Raw genomic sequence first — 23,616 nt, forward strand, 5'->3', positions numbered from 1 at the left:
CTTAAAGCACATGCCTGGCTGGGAGTGTCCCAGTGGTGCCAATGGGAAAGGCAGAGTGAAACCAGGGGTACAACTGTGCCTTGTACAAAACACCCACGTGGCAAATTTATCCCTGCTTTACAGCTTGTGCCTCTGCATCTCATGCCATGGTCGGCATCAGAGCTGGCTCAGGTGTGCCTGTGGGAGAGGAGCATCTTTTTTCTGTGCTGCATTTTAGTAGCTGCTGCCTCCACACCTTCAGCTCCATACCGATTACTGAGTGAAAGCCTTTCCTGTTTCAGGCGCTGCCAAACCTGAGTGTAAATACCCAAAGCAGCAGCAGGATACAAATGTGATTATATCGAAGCAGGACTAATTTCAGCCTGTGATAAGGAAAAGACCACCAGTAGAGATACAGTGTAATTTCATACCAAAGAGAGTCACTAGCCACTCCACTCTGCCCTCCCACACGAGGCTAGACTATGAAACTCATCTATCTTACAATTTCAATGTTTTGAGCCACGTCTTACTAATAAAAAAATATCTCCAACACCATCTGTACATTGTTTCCTGAGTTTTCTTCTCAAAGTCAAATACTCAAGCTCATGTCTGCATTTGCTCCATGGACTTGACATTCCTTCCACCCCTTCAGTTTTGCTGCAGAAATGTGGAACCATCTTTTAGGGCTGCATTCAGAATAGCACTTAAATGCACAATTTGCTGCTTTAAATAGTAACATAGGTGGAATGATGCCAGAGTGTTTCCTATACAGACATTAAAGGTAGATTTCCAGGGAAGCTCAGCTTTCATTAGGGCACCTAAATATAATAGACTCATTTTCAAAATCCCAAGAGCACAATAGTTCCTGTTCTGTTTAGTAGAACCATTATTTTGCAGATCTGAACATCTGAGGTTTTTGGAAGCTTTCAGGTGCGTAAGCGTGCATCTGTGTGGTCCTGCAAGCCATTGTAAGGGATGAAATGGAAAAATGCGAGATTATTAATTTTTAAAGAAATAAAAAGGACAAGGCCCCGACGCCGCCTCTCCTGGGATAAAAAGAAAGGACTCAGCTGGATTACGTGGTGACATGCCAGCCCCAGCTGCACCAGCATGTGCACTCCAGCAAAGGACAAGACAATAGTTCCACTCACAGACACTATTCAAGACACACAAGAGAGAAGAGAAAAAAAAAAAAAAAAAAAAACAAAAAAACAAAAAAACAAACCAGAGTTAATGAGGTGCAGCTGAATAATACCTTCATAAAAGCAGAGAGAGAAACCAGGTAGACGTCATCTGCAAGGTAAATTAAAATTATACATCTCTGAGGATTATCAGTAAAAATTGAGATCTGGAAGGGAATTTGCTTTTGATATTGGAAGGGATAAATACCTACTGTAAATCTTTTTATGTGGGCTTGCAGAGCGGAACAGAGAAATTAAAGATAAATGAGATTAAGGCATTTTTTAAAACTACATTAGACATTTTTAAGTTACCCATGGAGTGAAAAAGGACTTTGGAGAAGGAGATTAGTTTAGACCCTCAGCAATACATTAATCTGTGAAATCAATTGGAATAAATATTTTTTAATCTGAATTGGTCATCATTCCACTCCCCACCCCCTCACCCCACCCACCTCCCCCTCCACCAAAAAAAAAGAAAAAAATAAATAAAAAGACACACCTCGAAAAGCCCTTTAGAATATTTCTGCATAGTCTGGCAATCAGCCCAGGTAAATGACATGCCATGACTACTTTCAGATAAGAAACCTCTGGAAATAAGTTGCAGGATTTTGTTTGGTGTTTTGTTTTTCAAAAGGATACCCTGGGGAAGGCCCTTTTGCCTTAGTCTTGACAATTCCTCCCATTTTACTCCTTCTGGAAACAGAAGCTAACAAAAATCAAATACTATGCAGTCCATGTTTGTCTCCTTTGCCAGAGTTGAGGCGCATACAACCACAGTGGTTTCATGCAGGCTGAATAAGTTGACTGGAAATGTTGTTAGGAAGAAAAGTGGAGGAAATGAGGGAAAGAAGTAATACATTCAGATGTATTTGGCTCTCTTCCTGGGAGCCCTTTTAATATAAAGAAACTCAACGAAGTTGTATTTTTAGATCTGGAAAGATGCGTTTTCGTCTTTCACACACTAAAGGGATTTGCCTTAATATACTCAAATTTCCCCCCTCCCTCCTCCTCCCTCATGTGCTAGAAGAAATGAGCTTCAATCCTCAACTTAGCCACTGGATACACATATTCTGTTCTCCCTATTGGCCAGAATAAAACCCAATAAATGTATTTCATTTCTTTTGTGGATTTATAATAGCACCTGGCAAGGATGGTCTTAATCTCCTTACACTGCTTGCACCAATGAAAGAAACCTTTGCAATACTTCTTATAAGAGAAATTAAAGGAAAATAGGAATAAAACGTGGAAATATAAATATTATTTCCATGAAGATCTGTTATAAAACATATGAAATCCATATCAATATCTCCAGGGGGTGCTTGGCATAATAGCACAATTTAGGCAATAGGTTATTAAAAATGGAAAGAAATATATATTTCCCTAAATGATGACAGACTTGTTCAGAGACAATTGGGAAGTGTGGGTTTATGCTTAGGCAGCAAATTGGTGGCAAATATCTACAAGTGTCACGTCAGAAAGAATTGAAAAACACAGCTTGGTACAGATGACTTAAAGCCAGTGGAGTTCTTCCCACTGGTGCTCCAGAAAAGGGTTTGCAGGGGTCAGCCTGCTATGTTTTGTCAGCATCTTTATTAAGGTACAAATCTATTTCAAGCACAAATCTATTTCAGATACTACAAAGATGTCTCACTATTTAGATATGGAACCATCAGCTGAAAAGGTGGGAGGACTGCAGTCTATTACTTTATTGAAGAATATCCCATATTTTCATTCTTCTTTCTATGCAGTATTGACTACAATTCCCTTTTTGGCTGAGACAGTATCAGTTATTTACTATGCTAGAAATGGGTGTGACAAAGATGAGATTTTTGAAAAAAAGCTAACAAATTCAGACAGCCTCAGGCTATCAGGAACCTGACCCAAAGTTTGCTGACGCTGAAGGAGTTTCCCTGCAACTGAATGACCTCTGATTCAGACTCAAAGGCCAAACGAAGCCGGGCAAAAGATTGAAAGATTTGAAGCAACTTTTAGTTTAAATGAGTAGAATCAAACCAAACCCATACACTTTCTCACTAAAAAATCAGCTGCTATGGGTCAGTATTGGAAAGGAATAAATAGTGCATAGAAGTCACACAAGGAATTAAATTACTCCCTTACATTCATAATCTTCATAAAATAACTTACACTACGCATCACAGTTTTCCACCTTCAACTTCCATAATAAACCAATTATAGAGGCCCTCAGGAGAACTGACAGGGCTCTATAACAAGAAAAACAGCCTATGTGAGAAACACATAACAGACCTACACTAAATTCTTTGACTTATTTAAAGTCTGGGTCTCCACACTACAAATTTTCTGAGAGTGAGGTGATGGTGGGGGGAGATGTGAATTTTGCCTCTTGTGCCCTACCACAGAAAACTTTTTATATTCTTTAAAAAAAAACCCAAAACAATTTCTCCCAGCTGTACAAGCTTCAAAATATAATAAAAATATCAACAAATGTGCAATCAAGCATCCCATGATCATCTGAGAAGTTCATAGGTTGCCCAGGCTGTACCACACTCCAGCTCTCATCCCCTGCAGCATTTCAGACCTAAAGGAGATGAGCACAGCACTGTGGTGACTTTCCTGATAAAGAGAGCTTGTGCAACTCAAACACATATGGGAGCAAAACCTGCTGTTCATGGAGATTTCCAGAATCACTGCATGTTTTAAAGACAGAATGCATCAGAGCATGGAGGCATTTCAAAACTTCAAGCCTAGGACTAGGGAGCAGTGAGCTGGTTCAGGAGACAATCAGCTAAACACTCAGGAGAGAGCAAGAGAGAAAAATTACTTTTCACACAAAGGCTCATGTTGTCATGGGTGGAAGACATGAAGAGATGTTCCTTTACCTAGAGGAAAGGACAGAGATGACAGAAGCCAGCAGGAGCTGGCTTTTCATGGAAGCATGCTGGAACTCAGAGATGCACCAGGTAGTGATGGCCTTCCTACTGTGGAGATTGCCTAACATGTATCTAATTTATCCCCACAAGAAAATCCATTACGTTCAAGGCTGACAGCACACCTTCAAACCAGTATGTATTACAGACACACTGGAAACCATCCAACTTCCTTATTTTAAGCCAAACTCATCTCATAGTCAAAAATTAACCATGTTGCCATTTATTTCAGCGTGCCCTATAAAAATGCTCATTTCCCTTTGTATCAGGCTACTTCAAATTTTTAAATACCTTTATTTCCCCAGCTCTTAGCTTTCCTTCCCTTCTTGAACATTATGCATGCAACTATTCAGACAGGTCAGCCTGCAGGTTTGCAAAGGCCCATAGTATCAGGTTATTTTAACTAAGAGTGCTTTCCAGTGGGCTGTTGTATAGATGCACTCTCCCCACAAACACACAGTAAAAGAAGAAGACTGATAAGGGAAGCAATATATTATTTATTTCTGCCTCTCTAGATTAAAAAAAAATAATAATAATAAACAAGCTAGCAAGCAAAGCTGGGAATTTCAGTGAGTACAAAAAAAAAATAGGTTTTTTTGACTGCAATTCCAGGAAACTGTAAGCACTGGAAGAAAGGCAATTTGTCAGCAGGAGACAAAGATTCTCTGCTCAGAAATAATCATAATGGATAGTTATGTCTGCTGTTGGGTTTTTGGTTTGGGGCTTTTCTTGTTTGTTTTTTCTTTGGTTTTACTTATTCTTCCCAACCCATGCACAAAAATAATATATTTAACAAATCAAACAAAGGAGGCCTGGCTTCAGGAGGGAATTCACTCATTACTGGCCAAAATGCCAACAGTCAGGCTTAATCCCTTGGGAACATTTGCCATTTTCCCTGCTGGGCCTTGAGGGACCAAATTCTCTTGGGAGAAAACAGAAACAAAGCAAACATAAAAACCCAGGGCAAAAGAAAACAGAGAAGCTGCAAGTCCATTTGTTTAACAAAACACAGCCCTGCTCTCAGTGGGCAAACATTGCTTCTCTACCAATGGAGAAGGCAGCAAGAAAACACAGAGGGAAAGCCTAGAGGCCACATAATGGCCTTACAGCACTCCAGAAATAATTAAGAACTTTGTTCTTGGGAAAAGTGGTCTCATTAAACTGTTTTCAGATTGCAATTTTGTCCCATCTTCCCCCTTCTCTCTCCCTTTCTACCAACAATCTTAGAGCAACAAAAATATCAGTTTGCTTTCTAGTGCTTGTATTCTCTTAAAAACGTCATTATTCAATTATCTGTCTATTCACTGGCCCTAAGGTCCAGCAGAGCAGATATTGTGTGCCTTCATTTAATGTTTTTAAATGCACTTCAGTCCACTTGTGATACAATAAAACTTTATTGAATTCTGTTCCCACATCACACTTACCGTCCCTCACTTTTATTGATACGTGAGCCCATCTACTCTTCTATCAGCAATAAAAGAAATATTTCTAGCCAGGCTGTGACCCTTTCTTCCATCACTACAGCAACTGAGAAATGTGATTTCAGGTTCCATGTTTAAAAAGAAAAAAAGTCCTAAGAAAAGAAAGGATAAAATATGCTCATGTGCTGTGGTTTTTTGTGGTTTTTTTTTCTCCCTTCCTCTTGTTAGTATTAAAGAAGAAGGAAATTCTCTGTAAGTACCAGAGATATGTGGTGACTTCACATTAGCCCACACAGAAAGAAACAGAAAGGAAAGAATGAACAATTCATCCTTCCCTGGAAGCCATGAGCATTTTTCCCTTGCAAGAAACATCCCTTTGAACAGATCTCCCCAATATCAAAAGCTGATGGAAGGCTGGTGGCCTGGGTGTGAGGCAGGTTATCATCACAGTGGGACATGCCATGCCTGAGGCACCCTCCTGCTGCTGCCATTCCTTCCATCAATGCAGCAATGGGCTTGTCCTCATTGAGTCACCACCCTTTTGGCACTTTGCCCTATCCTATAGCTTAAATTTTCCAATTTCCTGTTTGAAAAACAGACTGCTTCTGAAAGACAACAGTGCACAAGTTATTCTGTGACCTCCAAAACCTAGAGCCTAATGGAACTGGGAGTGCAGAATAAACTGAAAAGTAAAGGTAAATCTGAAAACTGAAGGTAAATCTGACTCAGGTACACCTAAATCTTCTTTTCAACACTGTGCTGGATCTTTGGGAGCCTGTAAGGTTGTCTCTACAGGGAAATGAACAGAAGAAAGCATTCCAAAATACCTCTCGTGCTTTCAACTAGTATCATTTTCAAAACCCAACTAAAAACTAAATGCAGACAATCCCTAAATTTCAGTCTAAGCCAGCAGGCAATAGCTGCTTGCATGCTGGAATTTACCCCTCTTCTGATCTGGAGTGCCACCCATGAAGGGCAGTGCCACTGCCATGTTCTACAGAGCACATGTTCTCAAGAGAGAAAAGGGAGCCTCAGCTGGGTTGTTCACTCCACTCCTCCTCCTCCAAAATACCTGCAGAACCACTAAAATATGGACGGCTGGAGTGTCACGTACATAGAGGCAGCATTAGCAAAACCAAAGGGTGGGTTTGGGTTTCTCGCATTATTGATAGAAAATGCGTATCCTGGGTTGACTATATGATGCTTTTATCCCCAATCGTCTCATTCTGTTTATGCTGAATAATAAGTTTTGTACCTTTAAGAGTGTTCCGAGAGTGAAGGGGGGAGAGAAGAAGTGCACAGTTTGTTTTCAGACACTGCACTCACTCCTCCACATTCCTGCTCCTGGACTATGTTGCCTGCAGATGGACAGACAGTGAGACAGAGCTCTTCTTTTGCTTTTTAGTTAGTTTAGCTAGCTGAGGCAAAGAAGTTCCCTGGACTGTGTTTTTTCCCTTTTCTTTGGAACTCTTGAAACTGCTCTGAACTGAACACCCAGGGGAGCACCGGCAGCTGCAGCTGAGGCCCACCGGGCCAGGCCTGGCCTGCGACAATTCCAGCACTGAGGGACTGATCAGAGACTGAGTGTTTTCTCAGGGTTTTCTCAGTTTGTCATCTCTTTTAGAGTGGCAAGGGGTCTCATTGTTTGATATTGTTTTGGTTTTATTGTTTAATAAACAGGTTTTTTTCACCTTTCTCCAAGGAGGTATTTTTTTTCCCTCCCGGACCATTTGGGGGGAGGAGCCGATTGGATCTGCTTTTTCCCACCAGAGCTCCTTTGGGGGATTCTTCCCAAAATTTGCTCTAAACCTGGACAATGTGTCTAATGAGAGTGACAACTAGCTGGCCAGCTCTCCCAACACCACTGCTCTTCCAAAATTGGGCTCTCTTGCTGGCCACTGGTCTCATGTACACCTTCGGATAAAACACTCCTTTCTGCACTGGCTCATGGGTAAAACAGGAAGGCCTTTAGCACATTACAAAGGTGAAATAAGAAAAAATTTACTCCTAAATGTACTGGCACCATGACAACAGGATTGTACAAGCACCAGAAGATTATAGTGAAGTGTTTGCAATAAGAGTGTTGACCTAGCTTTAAAAACCACCTCCACCACTGCTGTTCCCATTACCCAATTAACTCTGCTCTGTAAAGGGAGAAGGGCAGAGGGAAAAAATGCAGCAGGAAACAACAGAGTACTGGATCAAGGGGACCCTCATCATGTCAGGTTTCTCATATTCACACACAGCACAAAACAGCTCAGTCACCTCTCCACTATGAAACATGTCCACAGCTCTGGCAGTGGCAGACTGCAGGTTTGCAGTAGTATACATTCAGTGAAAAATCATGGAAAATCTCTCCTGGTCAGTAATTGCTAAAAGCAAATTCAATTCAAGAAAATTGGAGTAGTAAAGTATTAAATATTGAAGTATTAATACTTAAAGTGTTAAGTATTTCAGAAGAAAAGGGGCAGTACCTAAAGCAAGTGTTAAGAGAAATACATGCCACATGCTAAGGCCTGCTTTGAGAAAGCGAGAATTATTTGGATTATTTTTTCTGATATCAGAAAAATAGGAAAACTGATGCCACTGAAGCCTGACAAATTAGGTCTGCTATCTTTTTAACTGCTGATATCACCTACTTTTCACTGTCAGGGGGCAACCTAAGAAGCCCAGGTGTCCTGGAATGATTGTCCATTCTAGTAGAAGGCTGCTGCTACCCAATAAAGCAACTACAGGATCAGGAATACATGAGGAGAGGACTGGGCTATCTGCATAATCATCTCTCATCTTGTCCACATGGTGAGAGTAACTGCAGGCTCACAAAACTCTCCTTGTCAGGGGTATCTAGTGAACACACAGAAATGCAGTGTGTGGGGTAATGAAAAGGAGATTTTACAATATATGAGCTATTGAAGTTAGAGGACACTTAGATTTTCCCCATCTGAGAGGAAAGGGGGATGATTTCCTCTAGAAAACGATATAAGCTAGTGGTGGAAGAATTAATAAATAAATAATAAAATCTCAAGAGAAACATACTAATGAATGGAGGTTTAAATCTTCCATTTTTTTTTCTTTGGGGGAGGAGATACACTAGCACTATACTGAGCAAAAGTACCTAGGATCAGTCCTAACAACATCTGTTAAAGATGACTCCCAAACCCTCTCCTCTTGAGATGCACACACCCTCCCTTCTGCTGCTCAGCCAACACTTGGGTAAACCCACTCTCTGTCCATAAAGAGTAATTTGAAACTCTGAGGAGCAAACCATCCAACCAGACAAAGGCAAGCTGGAATTGCACACGAGTACAACTGCCTGCTGAAATATTAATTCCTTTATGGTGCAGCTGAGGTGCTCCTTTAGCAGATGGCCATATGGCAGAGCCCACCACTCCCAAAGGCTGGTTGCACAGGGGCATGTGGGCTCAGTGACAAGAGCTGACCTCTGACAGTAACAGGGCAGAAAAGAAGGAACAGATTTCATCCACCAGGCGTGGCTTTGGTCCAGACATGCCTTTGCTGACCTACTTGCCCAGAGCTGACACCTTCCCCATCAATTGGGTGACTTTCACTTATGGGACATTCATGGGGCCCAGGTGGGGAACATCTATCTACAACGTTAATCTGACCATTCTGAGGGAAGAAATAGAGGTGCAGCAACAAAGCCAGGCACAGACTAAGGCAGGAAAAGAATAAAATGGAGCTCTAGGTTTCCCACTCCATGCCAGCATTTGAAGGGACACAGTTTGCTTAAACACAACCTAGTTCACTGCTGCTACACTGAATAACAACACATGAAGATTTGACCCAAAATTTCCTAGGTAACACACAACAACAACCTCAGAATACTAGATCCTATTTCATCATGTGCCTGTCCTTTGTCTTCCCTCCCTAACTCTACTTGAAGAGGCCCCATATTTGATTCATAAAGAAGTGGAGGAAGCAGCCATCAAAGCTCCTACCTTAATTGCAAAAGCAGCATGTCAGTTGTCTTCCTTCTCCTCCCTACATTCAGATCATTAAAAAATACTCAATCCCTACTGTACATTTATTACTGAGCAGCCTCTCACAAGAGTTATTCTACTTCTTGTACACAGGGCCAATTAACACTTTGGGGTGTAATACTGACATATTGCCTTTCTCACAAGGCACCACTATTCCTCTTTGTTTTATGTGCAACAAAGGCTGTGGAGGGGTACCAGGTAATGACTACTGCTTTACCAGCCCAGTCTCTGGAGGGAACAGCATACCCTCATGCAAATCATAAATCACAGGGAAATACAACCTGCTGTGATAACTTGAAACCAATCTTCCCTAACCCTTTCCATACACAGTGTTGCTTCTGAAATGAAAAGCCTCATTTAGAGTGGAATAACTCTAAACTATAATTTGGAGTATATTCTGCTTCATAGGGTAGATCCTAAGCCCTGATGTCAATCTTTCCATTAAACATGAGTTTAATAGCTCACCCCATAAAAAGTATTCCATCATTGCATTTAGAAGCTTCACAGTTTTGTTTAGAAAAATCAAATTTGGACACACTGAGACTGCTGCCAGCAGAGTATCTGAGTCCCTCAACAGAGAGGTCCCCTTTACTCAGAGAGGTGGTCCTGGAGTTTCACAGAAACCAAAGACCACACAGCCTGTTCAGGCTGTGGCAGCAGGCAGGTGGCCACCTCCCACCTGGGGCATGGGGACCACCCCAGGGGCTGTGGGCTCTGCTTTCCCCTCTGCACAGGGTGCCTGCCATTGCTCAGCCACGTCTGCTCTCCCGCAGCCCCTGCTTGAGGCAACAAAGATGGTCTTAGTCCCCGAGCCAAACTCTGGGTTTCAGCAGATTGATGCCTCCTGCTGCTCTCTCAATACAACACTGTAGGTTGAAAGCATACATTCCCATACCTGCTTTATTATTTTGAGAGGTGTGCTGCAATAAGCGTTGGCCTGCTCAAACAGAAAACCTGGAAATGGTGCTGTTATTCATCACTCAGCTCTCTGCAACTGCTAATAAAAAGTGCACTTCTCATACTATCATTGTTATTTCCTTTTTCATGTACGCCCTTTTTGGCAGTAGGGCCTTACCTGCATGTAACAAATTTGGTTTCTACAGAAAGGCAAATTCTGAGGTACACAACTTTTTGTAGCTCTGAATTTCCCACTTGGCACATATTGCTGTCATCTCAGGTGACTGGCTTTCTACCCTCAAAAATTCAGTCTAAATGGCTTGCCTGTAATTTGCCTTTGTAACTTTGGAAGCTTATAAATTAGTACTTTTCTACAATCAAACATCAAATTACCCAAAACAACAGCTTCCTACCTCCTTGGTGATACAATACTGTATTTAAGGCACTTATCAAATGCCATCAATTACATGGACATAGGTCAGTCAAAGCACACTGCTGTATGATTACAAGCATAAACCTCTGTAAAGAGAAGCTGTAAGCCAGCAATAGGGCTTCATTCCTCTGGTTTGCTTTCTCTAATGGGGTTTCCCAAGTGTTTTCCAGAAGATGATATGTCACTGTTATGCTGTACAACACGGGAGACATTATTAGGATATTTTTAACCTAAGCACAAACCTGACACAGAGAACAATTTTTCATATCTTATCAGCTCAGTCTCATATGATGCACATGGGCTGCTTTACTCGCCCTTGAGCAACAAGGGACAAGCTCAAGGCTGTCCCAATCTGCACAATAAATCTCTACTGAAATAACAAGTGCAAATATATCAGGATACATACTGTAAGGGACACACTCATACTGCACTTCCAGGTACTTGTAGGTGCCGGGGCACGGGTCTGGGAACACATCAGGGCCGGCAACAACCGCACACTGGGTCCGATTACTGCACCTGGAAAGCAACAGAGATGAGAGTCAGGAAACAGGCCAGACAGAAGGACAGCTTAAGAAGCTGAGTGGTCCCTCAAGTGTCAAAAAGATGCAGGAGCCAGGACTCCAGCATCCCCTGGGGAAGCTCAGCAATGAGCACGCAGAGGCTGATGGCAAACATCGACATCTTCATCAGCTTATTACCAAAAGAGAAGAGGCATGGTGGCACAACCCTTCCCCTCCAGGAGGTATTTCTTTACTACTAGCATCCCCACAAATAAAATGCAAGGACTAAACCAACAATGGCAGCAAAAATAATCATTGCATGTTTTATAGCAGACATAATAATATGTTTTGCAACATTTTTATAAAGCGTTCTCACAAAACCAGTTATCTTGTATAACACTCTTTAAGCCAAAGCAAAGACTAGAAACAGCAACACTTGAGTGGGAGGAAAAAAAATCACCAAATAAGCTGTCTAAAAACCAAAACATTGTTTCATACAAGGCCTGTTGGAGAAACTTCCCAGTCTGACCCATTCACAAGACAACACCCTTGCATTAGGCACAAATGGCTAAGCTCTATTCCATCATTCTGCCCAGCATGGATGCACCTCCTGAAATGAGGTACTTTTTCCAGAAAGCTTGTTCTCCATGAAGACAGAGAAGGAACTGACCCCTCCTGCTGCAGTGAGCATCTTCCAGCTTAGGAGCACACACACAGAGGTTGGGTTCTGCAAGATGCTCTTCCTGAGCATATACTGGTCCATGTGTAGAAACCCACATTTGCCTCTGATTTCATGGGACAAACACCTCTAATGTACAATTAGTGATGCAAAAGCATTTAGCAAACAGTGATTCCATAGAGAAAAATCATCTGCTTCTTTGTTTGCTTAAAAAAAAAGAGAGAGAAATATTATTAGTCTTTGATTTTTCTGCTTTTCCATGCCAGAAAGAGACCTCCTAAGGGCTAGACCACTGCATTTATTTTCTTAAGGATTCTGCCTCCTCTGACATGAAATGGGACCCCTGACCCTCCTGCTCTTCTGGCAGAAGCTGTAACATCCAGCACAGAATTCATTTAGGTCTGCAGTGGAAATGCTTCGTGTTTACCTGAAGCTACAGTTTGTCAGCCTTAATGCGGATTTTATTTGAGCCTGTAAATTAAAATTGATTCATTAGCAATTGCCTTAAGCTCCATAATTTCTTTAATTTTATGGAAGGAATAATAAGAGTGGATACGCTTGCTCATCAGGCTGTTTTGCTGGATCCCAGATAATCCAGAGGGCTGGGACATTCTCCTGTTTTCTAGCTGAAAGACAACAGTTATCACAGCAAGTGACTAGTTTTGTTATATAGACAGAAAAATAATTCCCTTAACAAAAAAGATAATGTCCTCACCCATGCTGGGATATCACAGGTAGCTCAGACCATGCAAGTGGGCAGTTTTCCAGGAGAGGCTTTGAACATCATCCAGAATTTCACTTTCAACAAAAATCCTTTACTGGGCGCAATGTGCCTTTCAAAGAGCAATTTCACTGGTCTAATCAATAGTCTTCCTGGCTGAAGGGACAGCACTGGCCACATTACACAGAATAACAGCAATGAATCAAAGATACCTTTCAAAATCAGCAGTAAAGATCCAGAACTAGGAGGAACTGGAGGTGGAGGGACATTTAGAGCTCATCTGTGTTGTGTTTTCTTTCTGTTTGCAAGGCAGCCTTTGCTTCGAATGGTCAAGAATTTCTTTGTGGCCCTTTCTTTTTAATGCAAGAACTTGGCTACATAAAACAGAAGTGAAAACACAACCTGGAAAGCTGTATGTGAACAGCACAGTTTTAACCTCCTCAAATGCATGCTACCTTCTGCAATATCACCAAAGAGACTAAAAGCTTCATGATACAAGGGTCTGAATGGGGAATGCGGGATGTACAGAAATGCAGAAGCTTTTCCCCCCCAACTCTAGGAGATCCTGAAGCCCCCCTAAACTTTTCTGGAATGGGGGATGGCAAAGTCTACCAAGCACAGGAACTTTCAAACAAGGTGAGATCAAATTATCAGTGCCCCCTTGGGGGGGAAACACAGAAAACCAAATGAAAAACTCTCAAAATCACAAATACTATGTGGTGTCAGTAACTCACAAAATTAACTTTAAAAGGGTTCATATTAAAAATAAACAAACAAACAAACAAAAAAACAAAACAAGAAAAAAGCAGGACAAAAAAACCCCCACCCAAACCAAAAAACAAACTCCAAAATGAAAACCAGAAGAACTCAACCTCCTCTCTTTTTCACACTCCTTTCCTATGGGCAGCAAAACTGAATCTGGCACTTGGCATTTTGAGCTTCCTTTTATCACCCCAGGGTGAAACGGAAGTTTCTCATCCCAGCACACTTAAGGGATGATGGCAATTTACACTAAAAACCATAGGAAAAAACCTAATGCCTGTTCAATGAACTATTACTGTCAGACATCAGGCTATGGAAATTTTAAGGGGAGAAAGAAGTAAAAACCACTCATCATTAGAGCTCTGGTTGCTCTGCTTTTGCTCATGCATTTTATCCCTTTTACAATAGCTTCTTGGTCCCTTCAGCTTTGTCATATTTCTTTCCAGACAGATTAAAGGCCCAGGTGACACTAAGTGACATGCAAAAAGTGACATGGGAAAGGAGATGTGTAAAAGATGATGAATCTGTAGCCTTGAAACTCACAGGGAGAAAACCCATAATGTATTCCTGCTATACTCCATTTCCAGCAAACCAGGCCATGAGCTCTTCCTTGTAAATCACAGGATTTTACATGGAATCTTGGGATTTCCTGGCACCTGGGTCTTGGCAACACTTGCTCCAAACTCCTACAAGTTGTGAGGCTTAGCAGTGGGTATCAGATAGATAATTTTATGCTATTAAAAAAACAGCTTCCATTTTATTAGTTTGTCCAGTATTTTAAAAACAATCGTTCTGGGGACACAAGAGAACTGAAGTAGCCCCTCAAGCTGTTTAAGCTCACCTTGTTGTTTGTTATTATGAAATCTGACAAGAAATTTATAGCCATCTTTTTGTGTGTGTATGTTGGTTTGTTTTATGCATCATTCCTCTTTCCCTGGTACGTCCTGAAGTGCAAGGTGGGCACCTGAGTAAAGACACTGCTTCTCAAAGACCCTCTCCATGTCTTGGGCCACCTCCATAACTGCTGCTGGGATTTCTGGACACTTTCTCTGAACCAAAAGTGTCCACTCAGCTCAGCAAGACCAACCAAGAGACCAGAAACCAAAGCAAAACCCAGGATCAGCATTTGCAGCCCAACTTGAGACACCAATTCCTATCTGTTCCTGTACGTTCAGGAAAAGAGACTACTCCAAACTCTTCTAGAAGTCAGTCCAAGGTACTTGGCAGCCTTTAAACATCCTTCATCTCATAAACATAAGTTCATCTTATTCACATCTATGTTTTGGAGAGGAAAAAAATCACCCTACTGGGAAAAGTGCAAATTGTTGCAAGATTATTTTTAAAAAAAGACAAAAAAACCCCAACCAAACAAAAAAACCAGAAAGAAACAGAAAAAAATTGGGGGGGGGGGGGGGGTGTCCTATGTATTCTTTCCAGCTGTATTTATTCCTACTAGTTAAGACCCCCATTTTCTCTATCTGGATATGTGGAAAAGTGTTTAATCTAGAAGTGAGGTGTCAATCCAGTGTAACAAATATACCATAACAGAAAACATGGATTATTTTTGCAGAACTTCTCCCAGTTCCAGTGGAAAATGACTTTCAGGAATGTGAAACAGGAATAGTATTTCATTTGTCATTTGCTTTGCATTTATAGCAGTGGGACTGAAGGAAACATTTGAGTTCAGGACCAGCTGCAGGGATCAACTCTGCTTACAACTCTCTGTTCAGACTTTAACTAAAAACAACACCAAAACTTCATTCCCCTTCAGCAAACTTCCATTTCTTCTCCCTGGAAATATTTTTATGATTTGTAAGTGACAAGGTCATCTTGTGACAACAAAACAGAAACACTTTAGATGTAAACAGCGGCTTATTCCTGCTGTGATATCTTTAATTTTTTTTTCCAATGCTGACATTGTTAATATATTTAGCAAGAGATCAAGAAAGGGGGAAAAAAAAAAAAGTTTGGCAGTTTATTTTCAGGCTTCCCAGAAACCTTTAAAGCATAGACACGTCAACAACATTAGGCTAGACGTGTCTGGGGCAATATGTTTGTCAGAACAAAAACGCAAAGGCAGCATAAAATCAAAGATCAATTCCAAACAAAAGCCTTTCAGCATTAATCATGGCAGGTGCAATACCAGCAAGTCTTCCAACTCCCCATCTAGGTGGGAACCAGACAATAAAAGCAGTGCCCAAACCATGGAGGCAGGCACCTGCTGTGCTAGGGACACCAGGAGAAGAGCAACGAGAATCCATGCCCAGCTCTACCACAAGCCTAGAGGCTCAAACGCTGATTTGATCCCAACACACCCTCCTTCTCCTAATCCTCCAGAGACCAGCCCTTCAGAGATGGAGCAACAATTCCTGCAACACTGAAGCTCCTGTGAATATGGCACAGTGGAAGCTACTACCTGGGGAAGCCACCTGCCTCCTCTGAATCCTCAGATTGTCAGAGTCCAAACTGGTGTTAAAAACCCTGAGGATGGGAAAACTTCACATCCACACACTTAGATTTACAGGGCAGGTACTGAGCTGCCACATCCAGCCCCTGCTCTGCTAACACACCCTGCTCACAGCTGTGCTACCCTCCACCAAGGAAGCTGAATGCCCACGTGTGCCGACCAAACCACTCACCTGTGTTTCATGAGCACTGGCTGCCAGATGAACAAGGCACTCTTTCTCCCTGCCCTCAGCTGAAACACCTACTTCGCACAGACTTTATTTTTTTCTGCAAAGACAAGGCAGCCATCGTGTGCCCAGGCACGCTAATATAGCCAAGACATCAATATCTAAGCCTCTTCCTCAAAGTCTATTATGCTTTTCTAATGGTTTTACAGTAACAGACAGACTTAATTCATTATCCTTCATGGCAATGCTGCAAGACATGCTTTTCCTTCCCTGGAACACAAAAATCTCCTCTCTGGATGAGTGCTTTAAGAAAGAGGCTGTCACAGCAAATAAGTCAGCCAGGAGTGTGTTCTCCCCTGTCAATATATGATATTTCCAAATTAGCCCTTTAGGAAGAGCCAAGGAAAAAAAAAAAAAAAAAGCCCTGGAGAAAGTAAACAGGAAGCGAAGAGAAATATCACTAAAAAGTGGAGCTAACATGATGGGTTGGAAATTAGGGGTAAAGGGAAAAAAAAAAAAAGGCAAGCAGGAAAGGAAAAGGAAGGCAGTGGAGAACAGAACTCTAAGCCCCCAGAAAAGACTTGGGTTCAGCACATTTGCTTTCAGTAATGCACTGCACAAAAGCCAAGCTAAATCCCCCACCTGTTTAGCTTCCAGAAACAAAGAATTCCTCAACAGAATCTTTTTCTGCCTCTGCAAAACCTTAAAAGCAAAGCATCTAATGACAGGGAGATGAAAATCCAGTTTCTCTAGCATTTTTTTCATTATGAATGGGCCTTTTTATTGATCTTTCAGAGCCCTGAGAGGCTGGCTTTCCAACCTCTGCTGCGATATAATTATCTGCGGTGTTTAATGCTAGCACAGACGAGTCCCACTACACAGTGCATTTTGTTGTTTTATTGACAGGTTTTAATTATCCAGGTGCTAGAGCTGTCAGATAGGCTGCTTCTTATGTGATCAAACTAATACAGGATGAGGCAGAGCACTCTAATTGCAGCCTCACCTAGTGCCTCTGTGCAGAAATGCCAATGAGATACATTTAAACTGCTATGATTATTGTAAAATCTTATAAAGTTTGATGGGAGAAGGAGTTCTCTTTCTATAGCTCCAACCTATTTAATTCCCCTTGTTATTATTGTATATTGAACAAAGGAAAATTGAAGGAAAACAAGCCTCCAAAACTACCCCAAAACCTCAGCCAGCAAAACACCAGAAAAATCTTGCACAGCCAAACCAAATATGAGCTGCAAAGGTCACCAAAGGGACTACCTTGATATGTTATAGAGAGCCTGGGAGCAAGAAGGAAAACAGGTCCTGGAAATAAATTAAATACCAGTTTTACAGACTAAAAACCAAAAAAGTAATTGCAATGTTTCAACTCATTGATAAGGCCCTTAAAATTTAACAAGAGGCACTTAATAGCAAATTCACAAGATTTAAGAGTTTTTAATAAAAATTTGGGGCATTCCTGAGCATGGTTTATCTGCTGAGCTGCCAGGGACACCCCAGGCCAGTAATCTGAGGTCTAGAGCAGGACCTGCCAGCGGGGATGATGTGATTCATCATCAACCTCCAAATGAGAGCTCCCCCAAGCAACAAAAGCTTTTTCCTCTGTGCTTCATCATGTAATGTCTTTTCCATTTTGTAGTTTCCTTGGATTTATTTTGCCCCATCTCTTTGCAATTATCACAGTGAGGGAGGGAGGGAGGTGGAATCTCCAAAGGCAATGAATGTGCAGGGCAACAGGTGAGCCTGGCCAAGTGCCCTGTGCCCATGTGCCAGGGTGCAGCATCCCTGCAGCTACAGGAAACAAGCCTGGTGAGAGAGACTCTCATCCTTAAAGCAAGAACAGCAAAACCACAATGTGCCCCAGCCACTGGGTGTATTTGAATGAAGAGTTTGGGTCAGCATGGAAAACAGATCTGCACTGAGCACATCCCAAGCAGTCATGGTGCTGCTCCAGCTGCGGGGAGATGAGGACACGAGCAAGGCCAGGTTTGCAATGCAGGCTAACATTACTGGATGGTCCTCAGAGCTAATCAGCACTCTAGCCAGGCCCTAAGACTGCAAAGCTCATCTTTTAAAGAACTACATCTGCCCTTTTACAGGTACTCTAGTTTTTCCAACTCCATAAACTTCTGTAGCAGCCTAATAAAAAAGCACTTTACAAAACACTGTCGGGGTATCTGGAGAGGAGAGCTAACACCTAAAACAAACCAACCAATAAAAGGCTCATCAGTTTAGCCAGACTTAACACTAGTTAAAATAACTGTGAACAGAAAACAATCTGGTTTTTAATTTGGGCTAGGAGGTCAAATTAAAGGCTAAGGGAGATCTGGGCTGAATTTCAGCTGGCACTCCACATTACTTTGTCTTCATTGCCATTTTAACACAAGTCAATGTGAGTTAAAACCCATTTTGTTCTTCTTTAGAGCAGCTACCCAGAGCTGGGATAGCCAGAGCAAGCTGAAATAGGTTGTTTTCTCTACAACAGCTCTAAAGTGTGTTCAGACCCTCAGTGTACCATTCCCTGCCTGTCCACCGAGCCTGCAGCCCAGGGAGCAAAGCCCTGCCCGACACCAAGGTGCTGCAGCTCTGTAGCACTGTGAGGTACCAACTGGCTGAGCAGGAAGAAAATCTGACTGTGAACACTGAGAAACTTTTTAAATATATGAAGAAAAAAATCATAAATAAATGTTCCACCCTATTTCAAAGGAAAATCCGTTATTACTTTCACCATATCCCTCTTTGCTAATTGTCACGTTACTGCTGCCATTTTCTGTCACCACCCAGTACCCCCATCCCAGCCACTCAACAGTTGCTGCAACAGATAAAACTGAAATCAGAGAATATTGTCTCTAAAGGGGCTGAAGTAATCAGTATGCATGGGCTGGAAGGTTTAACATATTAGCCTTTCACCTCTGCAAATAGGGTTAAAGAAAGGTTTGGGGCCAAAATAATTTGTACTGCACTCCAACTCAAATTTGACATAATAACTGAATGAAACCAAAATGAACACGTCCAAACAGCACAGAAGGTCAAGGCTGGGCAACTCCCTGATGAACTAAAGAGTGAACCAAAGGCACACAGGCAGTTCTGCTTCTATAACCCAGAGCAGCATCTCTCCTCACTGCTCGTGCCAATAGCATGGTACTGAGGTGATTTTTAAGAAAAGGTCGATAGATTTTAGTTTAGGTGGCAATTGGCCCTCAGCCTCTTGGTGTGGGGGGAGGGAGGCAGCAGAGTACAGTAAATTTCCTGACCAAATGAAACCCAGGATCAACAAGTGACAGGTTGTGACTTTAGCACCATGGCTAAAGCAGTTCAGAAAAAAAGACAATATTAGTAAAGTAACAGTCTCCAACAGCCTGCCACATTGTGTGCTATTAATACAGAATCTGTTCATGGTCCCTGATTTTGTACAGCACCTCGTGCAAAGGAGACTTGGCCCTCTCTGTGCCTCAGGCATTAAAGCAAGGCAAATAATAATCAGAAACAAAACGAATTTTCTCAAAAAATAATCCTGAAATGAACTAAGCATGTTATTCAATATTCAAAAGTGATTTCTTTTTTTATTTTATTCCAACACAACCAATGCTGCCTCTTTGATCTTCAGCCCAAAGCTTGAATAAAAGCAGTCTGCACTTTGATTCTAAGCTCCAGAGAAATCACAGTGTCACAAAACCTTCATACGCTTCCCAGCTCTGCATTGCCCAACAGATTCAGAAGCCAAAGCTAAGGAGGGGGAAAAAAAAGCCAAATATCAAATGTACTGAAACTGCAGTTGGGAAGTTGCTCAAAATGTCTAAACATAGCACTGAACATTTTTTGGCTGCATGCAGCAACACAGAAAGGGATGGAAGGAAGCATTTTTAAAAATATATGTCCAGCAGTTCCAGACAGGGTTTCTTACACTGTGCTCAGCACTAGGCTGGGTGAAGTCTAATCACACATCTCTAGCCTCTCACACCCCCATTCCTTCCACACTTGTCCTCCCCAGGGCAGTTTTCAGCACGCACATCCATCCATCCATCCCTCCATCCATCCATCCATCTATCTATCTATCTATCTATCTATCTATCTATCTATCTATCTATCATAAGCTATCTATCTATCTATCTATCTATCTATCTATCATAAGCTACACATGCCCACCAGCTCTTCTCCTTCCTCACCCTCTGGTCACCATCCCAAAAGGGACACGACTTGTTTATTACATACCTTATCCAACTTTAAAACACGTATTTAAAAACCCAGAGATTTGGCTAAAAAAACTCCTTTGAGAAAAAGTCTGATAGGAAAAGGGCCTCTGAACATCTGCAGGACAACAGCTGGTAGGAACAGAGGAACAGGGCTTCTGCAAAACCTCAAGTCTTCTTTGTGACTCTGTGGAAAATACTTTGTTAGTAGAGGATTCACTATTTCATAATACAGAGCCCGCCTGAGAATTAAAGAATTAAACTCGTTGTACGTAAGACAGCTTCCTTTGAGGAAGCTAAACACAAAGGCCAAGTTTTCCAGAAAGCCTCTGCCTCCCACCAGGGCTGGATTCCTCCAAAGAGCTCGGTTCTTCCTAAAAAAGGCCCAGCTGTTCAAGCATGGCTGGGACTCCTCAATTCTCATGAGGAGCAGTTGAAGCTGACAGCTATTAAGCATTTTTCAGGCAGCAGGCTGTGTCACAGAGTGCCTACTTTGGTAATCTAATCCAGAGAGTTCCATAGGGGGAAAAAAAAAAAAAAGCCTGCACAGGATTGTATGGGAGCCTTAGGTGGGGCAAAACTGGGAAATCCACATTCCAGAGCATGGAGCAAGTCTCTGGCAAGTCAGCTTTAAAATATGTGACTGATGCTGCTCAGACACACTAACTGAAGTCCAGGGAGATGGATGAAAGGGTGAAGATGCAGGATAAATTCATCAGATGTCTCCATAAATCATTTCTATAGTTAACATTTGTTCTCTGCTTTTCATTACTTACGTTTCTAAAGCCACTGGGTGCCTTGCTGCAGTGGATCTAATAAAAAGGAAGATAAATTTTAACATCCCTTTTTGAAACATGTTAAAATGATCTAGCTTTCTTTTGAATGTTAATGGCAAGCATTACAAGAAATACAATGTCTCAAAACAATTCACTGGGGCTGGAAGAGAAAGCAGAGTCTCACTGTAGCCTGGAAATTCACAGACCTGGTCACCATCCTACTGGTTTCAAAGATTTTATTTGTGACCCTAATGTGTTGGGCACCACAACCACACCATCCCACCCCAACAGGTTTCAAAGATTTTATTTGTGACCCTAATGTTTTGGGCAGCTTTGTCACCAAAACCTGCCCTTGCTTTGCACAGACTCTCTGACTCAAGGGCGAAATTCCATCCTTGAGAAGAGAAGGAAATATTTTTGGAGACCGGCAGTTTGGAAAAGAATCTGAGCTGCCTGACAGCTGTTCAGAGACATGGGATGCCAGAGGGATCCCAGCGGAGCATACAGGATTACACCCATGCACACACAGAGAAAATCATTAAAGTTTCTGTCTCTAAAGTTTCACATTTAATGAAAGAAAGCGAGGGAGATATCTGGAGAATTTTTGGGTTATTCTGACAGCTAATGATCCTCTTTTTGCCTAGAGCACACCCTGGGAAACTCACTGGCAGTGCTGGGGGGACCCACAGAGATGCCAGTGTGTCCAGGTAGAGGGGGAGCAGGGAGTGATTCCCTCCATTTCTCCCTGCTCCATCCCCGGGGAGGTGGGGAATCAAGCAGAGAGCCAGCCTGCTGTTGGATGGCTGGAGTTGTTCTACAACAGAAGCAAGGATCTTTATAAGCGAGCTTAATCCCTCGCAGGTTAAACAAAACAAATGACTGCACGAGTGAGCAATTAAAGAGCATTCCACAGCCAGCCCTGGAAGAGCCTCACCATTGATTAATTAGGTTCAAAGGGCCAAGGCTAACCTCACAGTCCCCTGAGAAAGAGACCACTTAGCCCCTTCTAAAACAGGAAAAAAAAAAAAAGGAAATAAAATATCAGCATCAGCATTCCTATTTAACACTGGAGCATTAGTTAAACAGCTGCTAGAGCAGTGAAACAATTACTTGGGACTGATCTACATTCAGCTGTATTGTTTTATTACATTCAGGAGAAACTTAATTAAGCTTCTGTTACTTAATAAAAGCACTGTTTCTGCCATGCAAAGCCCTCAAATTTGTCAGTGGGGTTTCCCAAGAGAGCACAGCTCCCACTATCACATTCCTCCTGCCTGCGTTTGAAGGCTAAGAGGATGGAGGACATTTTCATGCATTAATGCTCCTTGGGGTGCTCTAGCTGTCTCTGCCAGCTGTCACCAGAGTGGAGAGGGCCACAGTCGCTGACACCTGCCCTGTTATCTTAGGGGACCTACTGGACACCTGAGCAGCATGGTCTATTCCCAAACACATCATGGGCTGGGTCTTGAGTGCTTCAGCATTGCCAGGAGGAAGGCATCAACTATTCACGCTACTGCAAAAAGCAAAAAAGCAACCTGTTCCTGGAAAAAAAACTAACCCAAACATGCTGCTGGCCTCATAGCTGCCCACAGGCATGATCCACACCCTAGGAAATTCAGAGGGTGAACAGCCCTTTACAGGCACCACGTACCATTAACAGGGTCTGAGCTGGGCAGCAGGAGTGCACAATCAAGGGTACTCCCGTACTAAGAAAACATGTGAAGAGTTTCACCAGCTCATGCCACCAGAAAGACTCCCCCAAATCATCCACCAAAAGCCTGCCTGGAATATTAAGGTTCTAAAAGACTGAAAAAGATTTGTTGAAAGGACCGTGCCTTACATGTGACCCACACTCACCATCTGTAACTCTGCCCAATTTCTCTACAGGATTATCAGCCACATGCTACATCCTAACCACCCTCTCCCTAAAATGCTTGTCTTGCCCTTCTTTTGCCCTCACACAAACAGCTCCTCTGCTATGACTCACCAAAAGATCCCATTTTGAGGAGAAAAATGTGTCCCCAGCTTTGTGAAAGTAATGAAAGCAAGCACTTGAACTGCAAAGAGCCAGACAAAAACACTAACCAGCTGCTCAGACTCTCTGGACTTTCACTGTGGATGCTCAGACAAACTTTGGTGAGGTAATGGGAAAATTTCTCCCTGGTTGAGGGAGAAAACCCACTAAGTGTCACTTGCTGAGCAGAGGCCATGGCTCGAGCAGCTTTTCAGCACTGGCACCATGACCAGAAAATGACTTGTGAACACACCGACTCACGCCGTGCTCCCCAGCCAAGAGTAACTTGCCAATTGGCTTTTGGCCCTACTGAACTCTGTGCTGGGCTCCTGTGACCCTGGAGTTGCTCCTGGATGTTCTGACACATCCAATTCCCCATGTGCCCTATTGACATTGATATTTCTAATGCTCCCTCTTCTTTCCAGGAGACAAAGGCATGGGTACAGAGGTGACAGCCATGCACCAAGAAGCAATTCCCCCTGCCATGAGACACTGGGGCCCCTCCATCAGCTCA

At 42.4% G+C, this 23,616-nt stretch overlaps 1 protein-coding gene across 17 annotated transcripts in view; it reads right to left on the reverse strand.

Annotated features, from left to right (window-relative positions):
* ADGRL3 (adhesion G protein-coupled receptor L3) overlaps positions 1 to 23,616 on the reverse strand; it is a 490,221-nt gene that overhangs the window by 197,129 nt on the left and 269,476 nt on the right. For all 17 annotated transcript variants that reach the window (XM_054296033.1, XM_054296021.1, XM_054296027.1 and 14 more), the window contains one exon: positions 11,225 to 11,334. In XM_054296033.1, the coding sequence (XP_054152008.1) occupies positions 11,225 to 11,334 (110 nt within the window). The remainder of the gene's footprint in view (positions 1 to 11,224; positions 11,335 to 23,616) is intronic.

Source organism: Melozone crissalis, unplaced genomic scaffold, assembly GCF_028551555.1.
Source record: "Melozone crissalis strain CALT ecotype California unplaced genomic scaffold, PUWL_Pcris_2 ptg000006l_1, whole genome shotgun sequence".
Classification (NCBI taxonomy): Eukaryota; Metazoa; Chordata; class Aves; order Passeriformes; family Passerellidae; genus Melozone; species Melozone crissalis.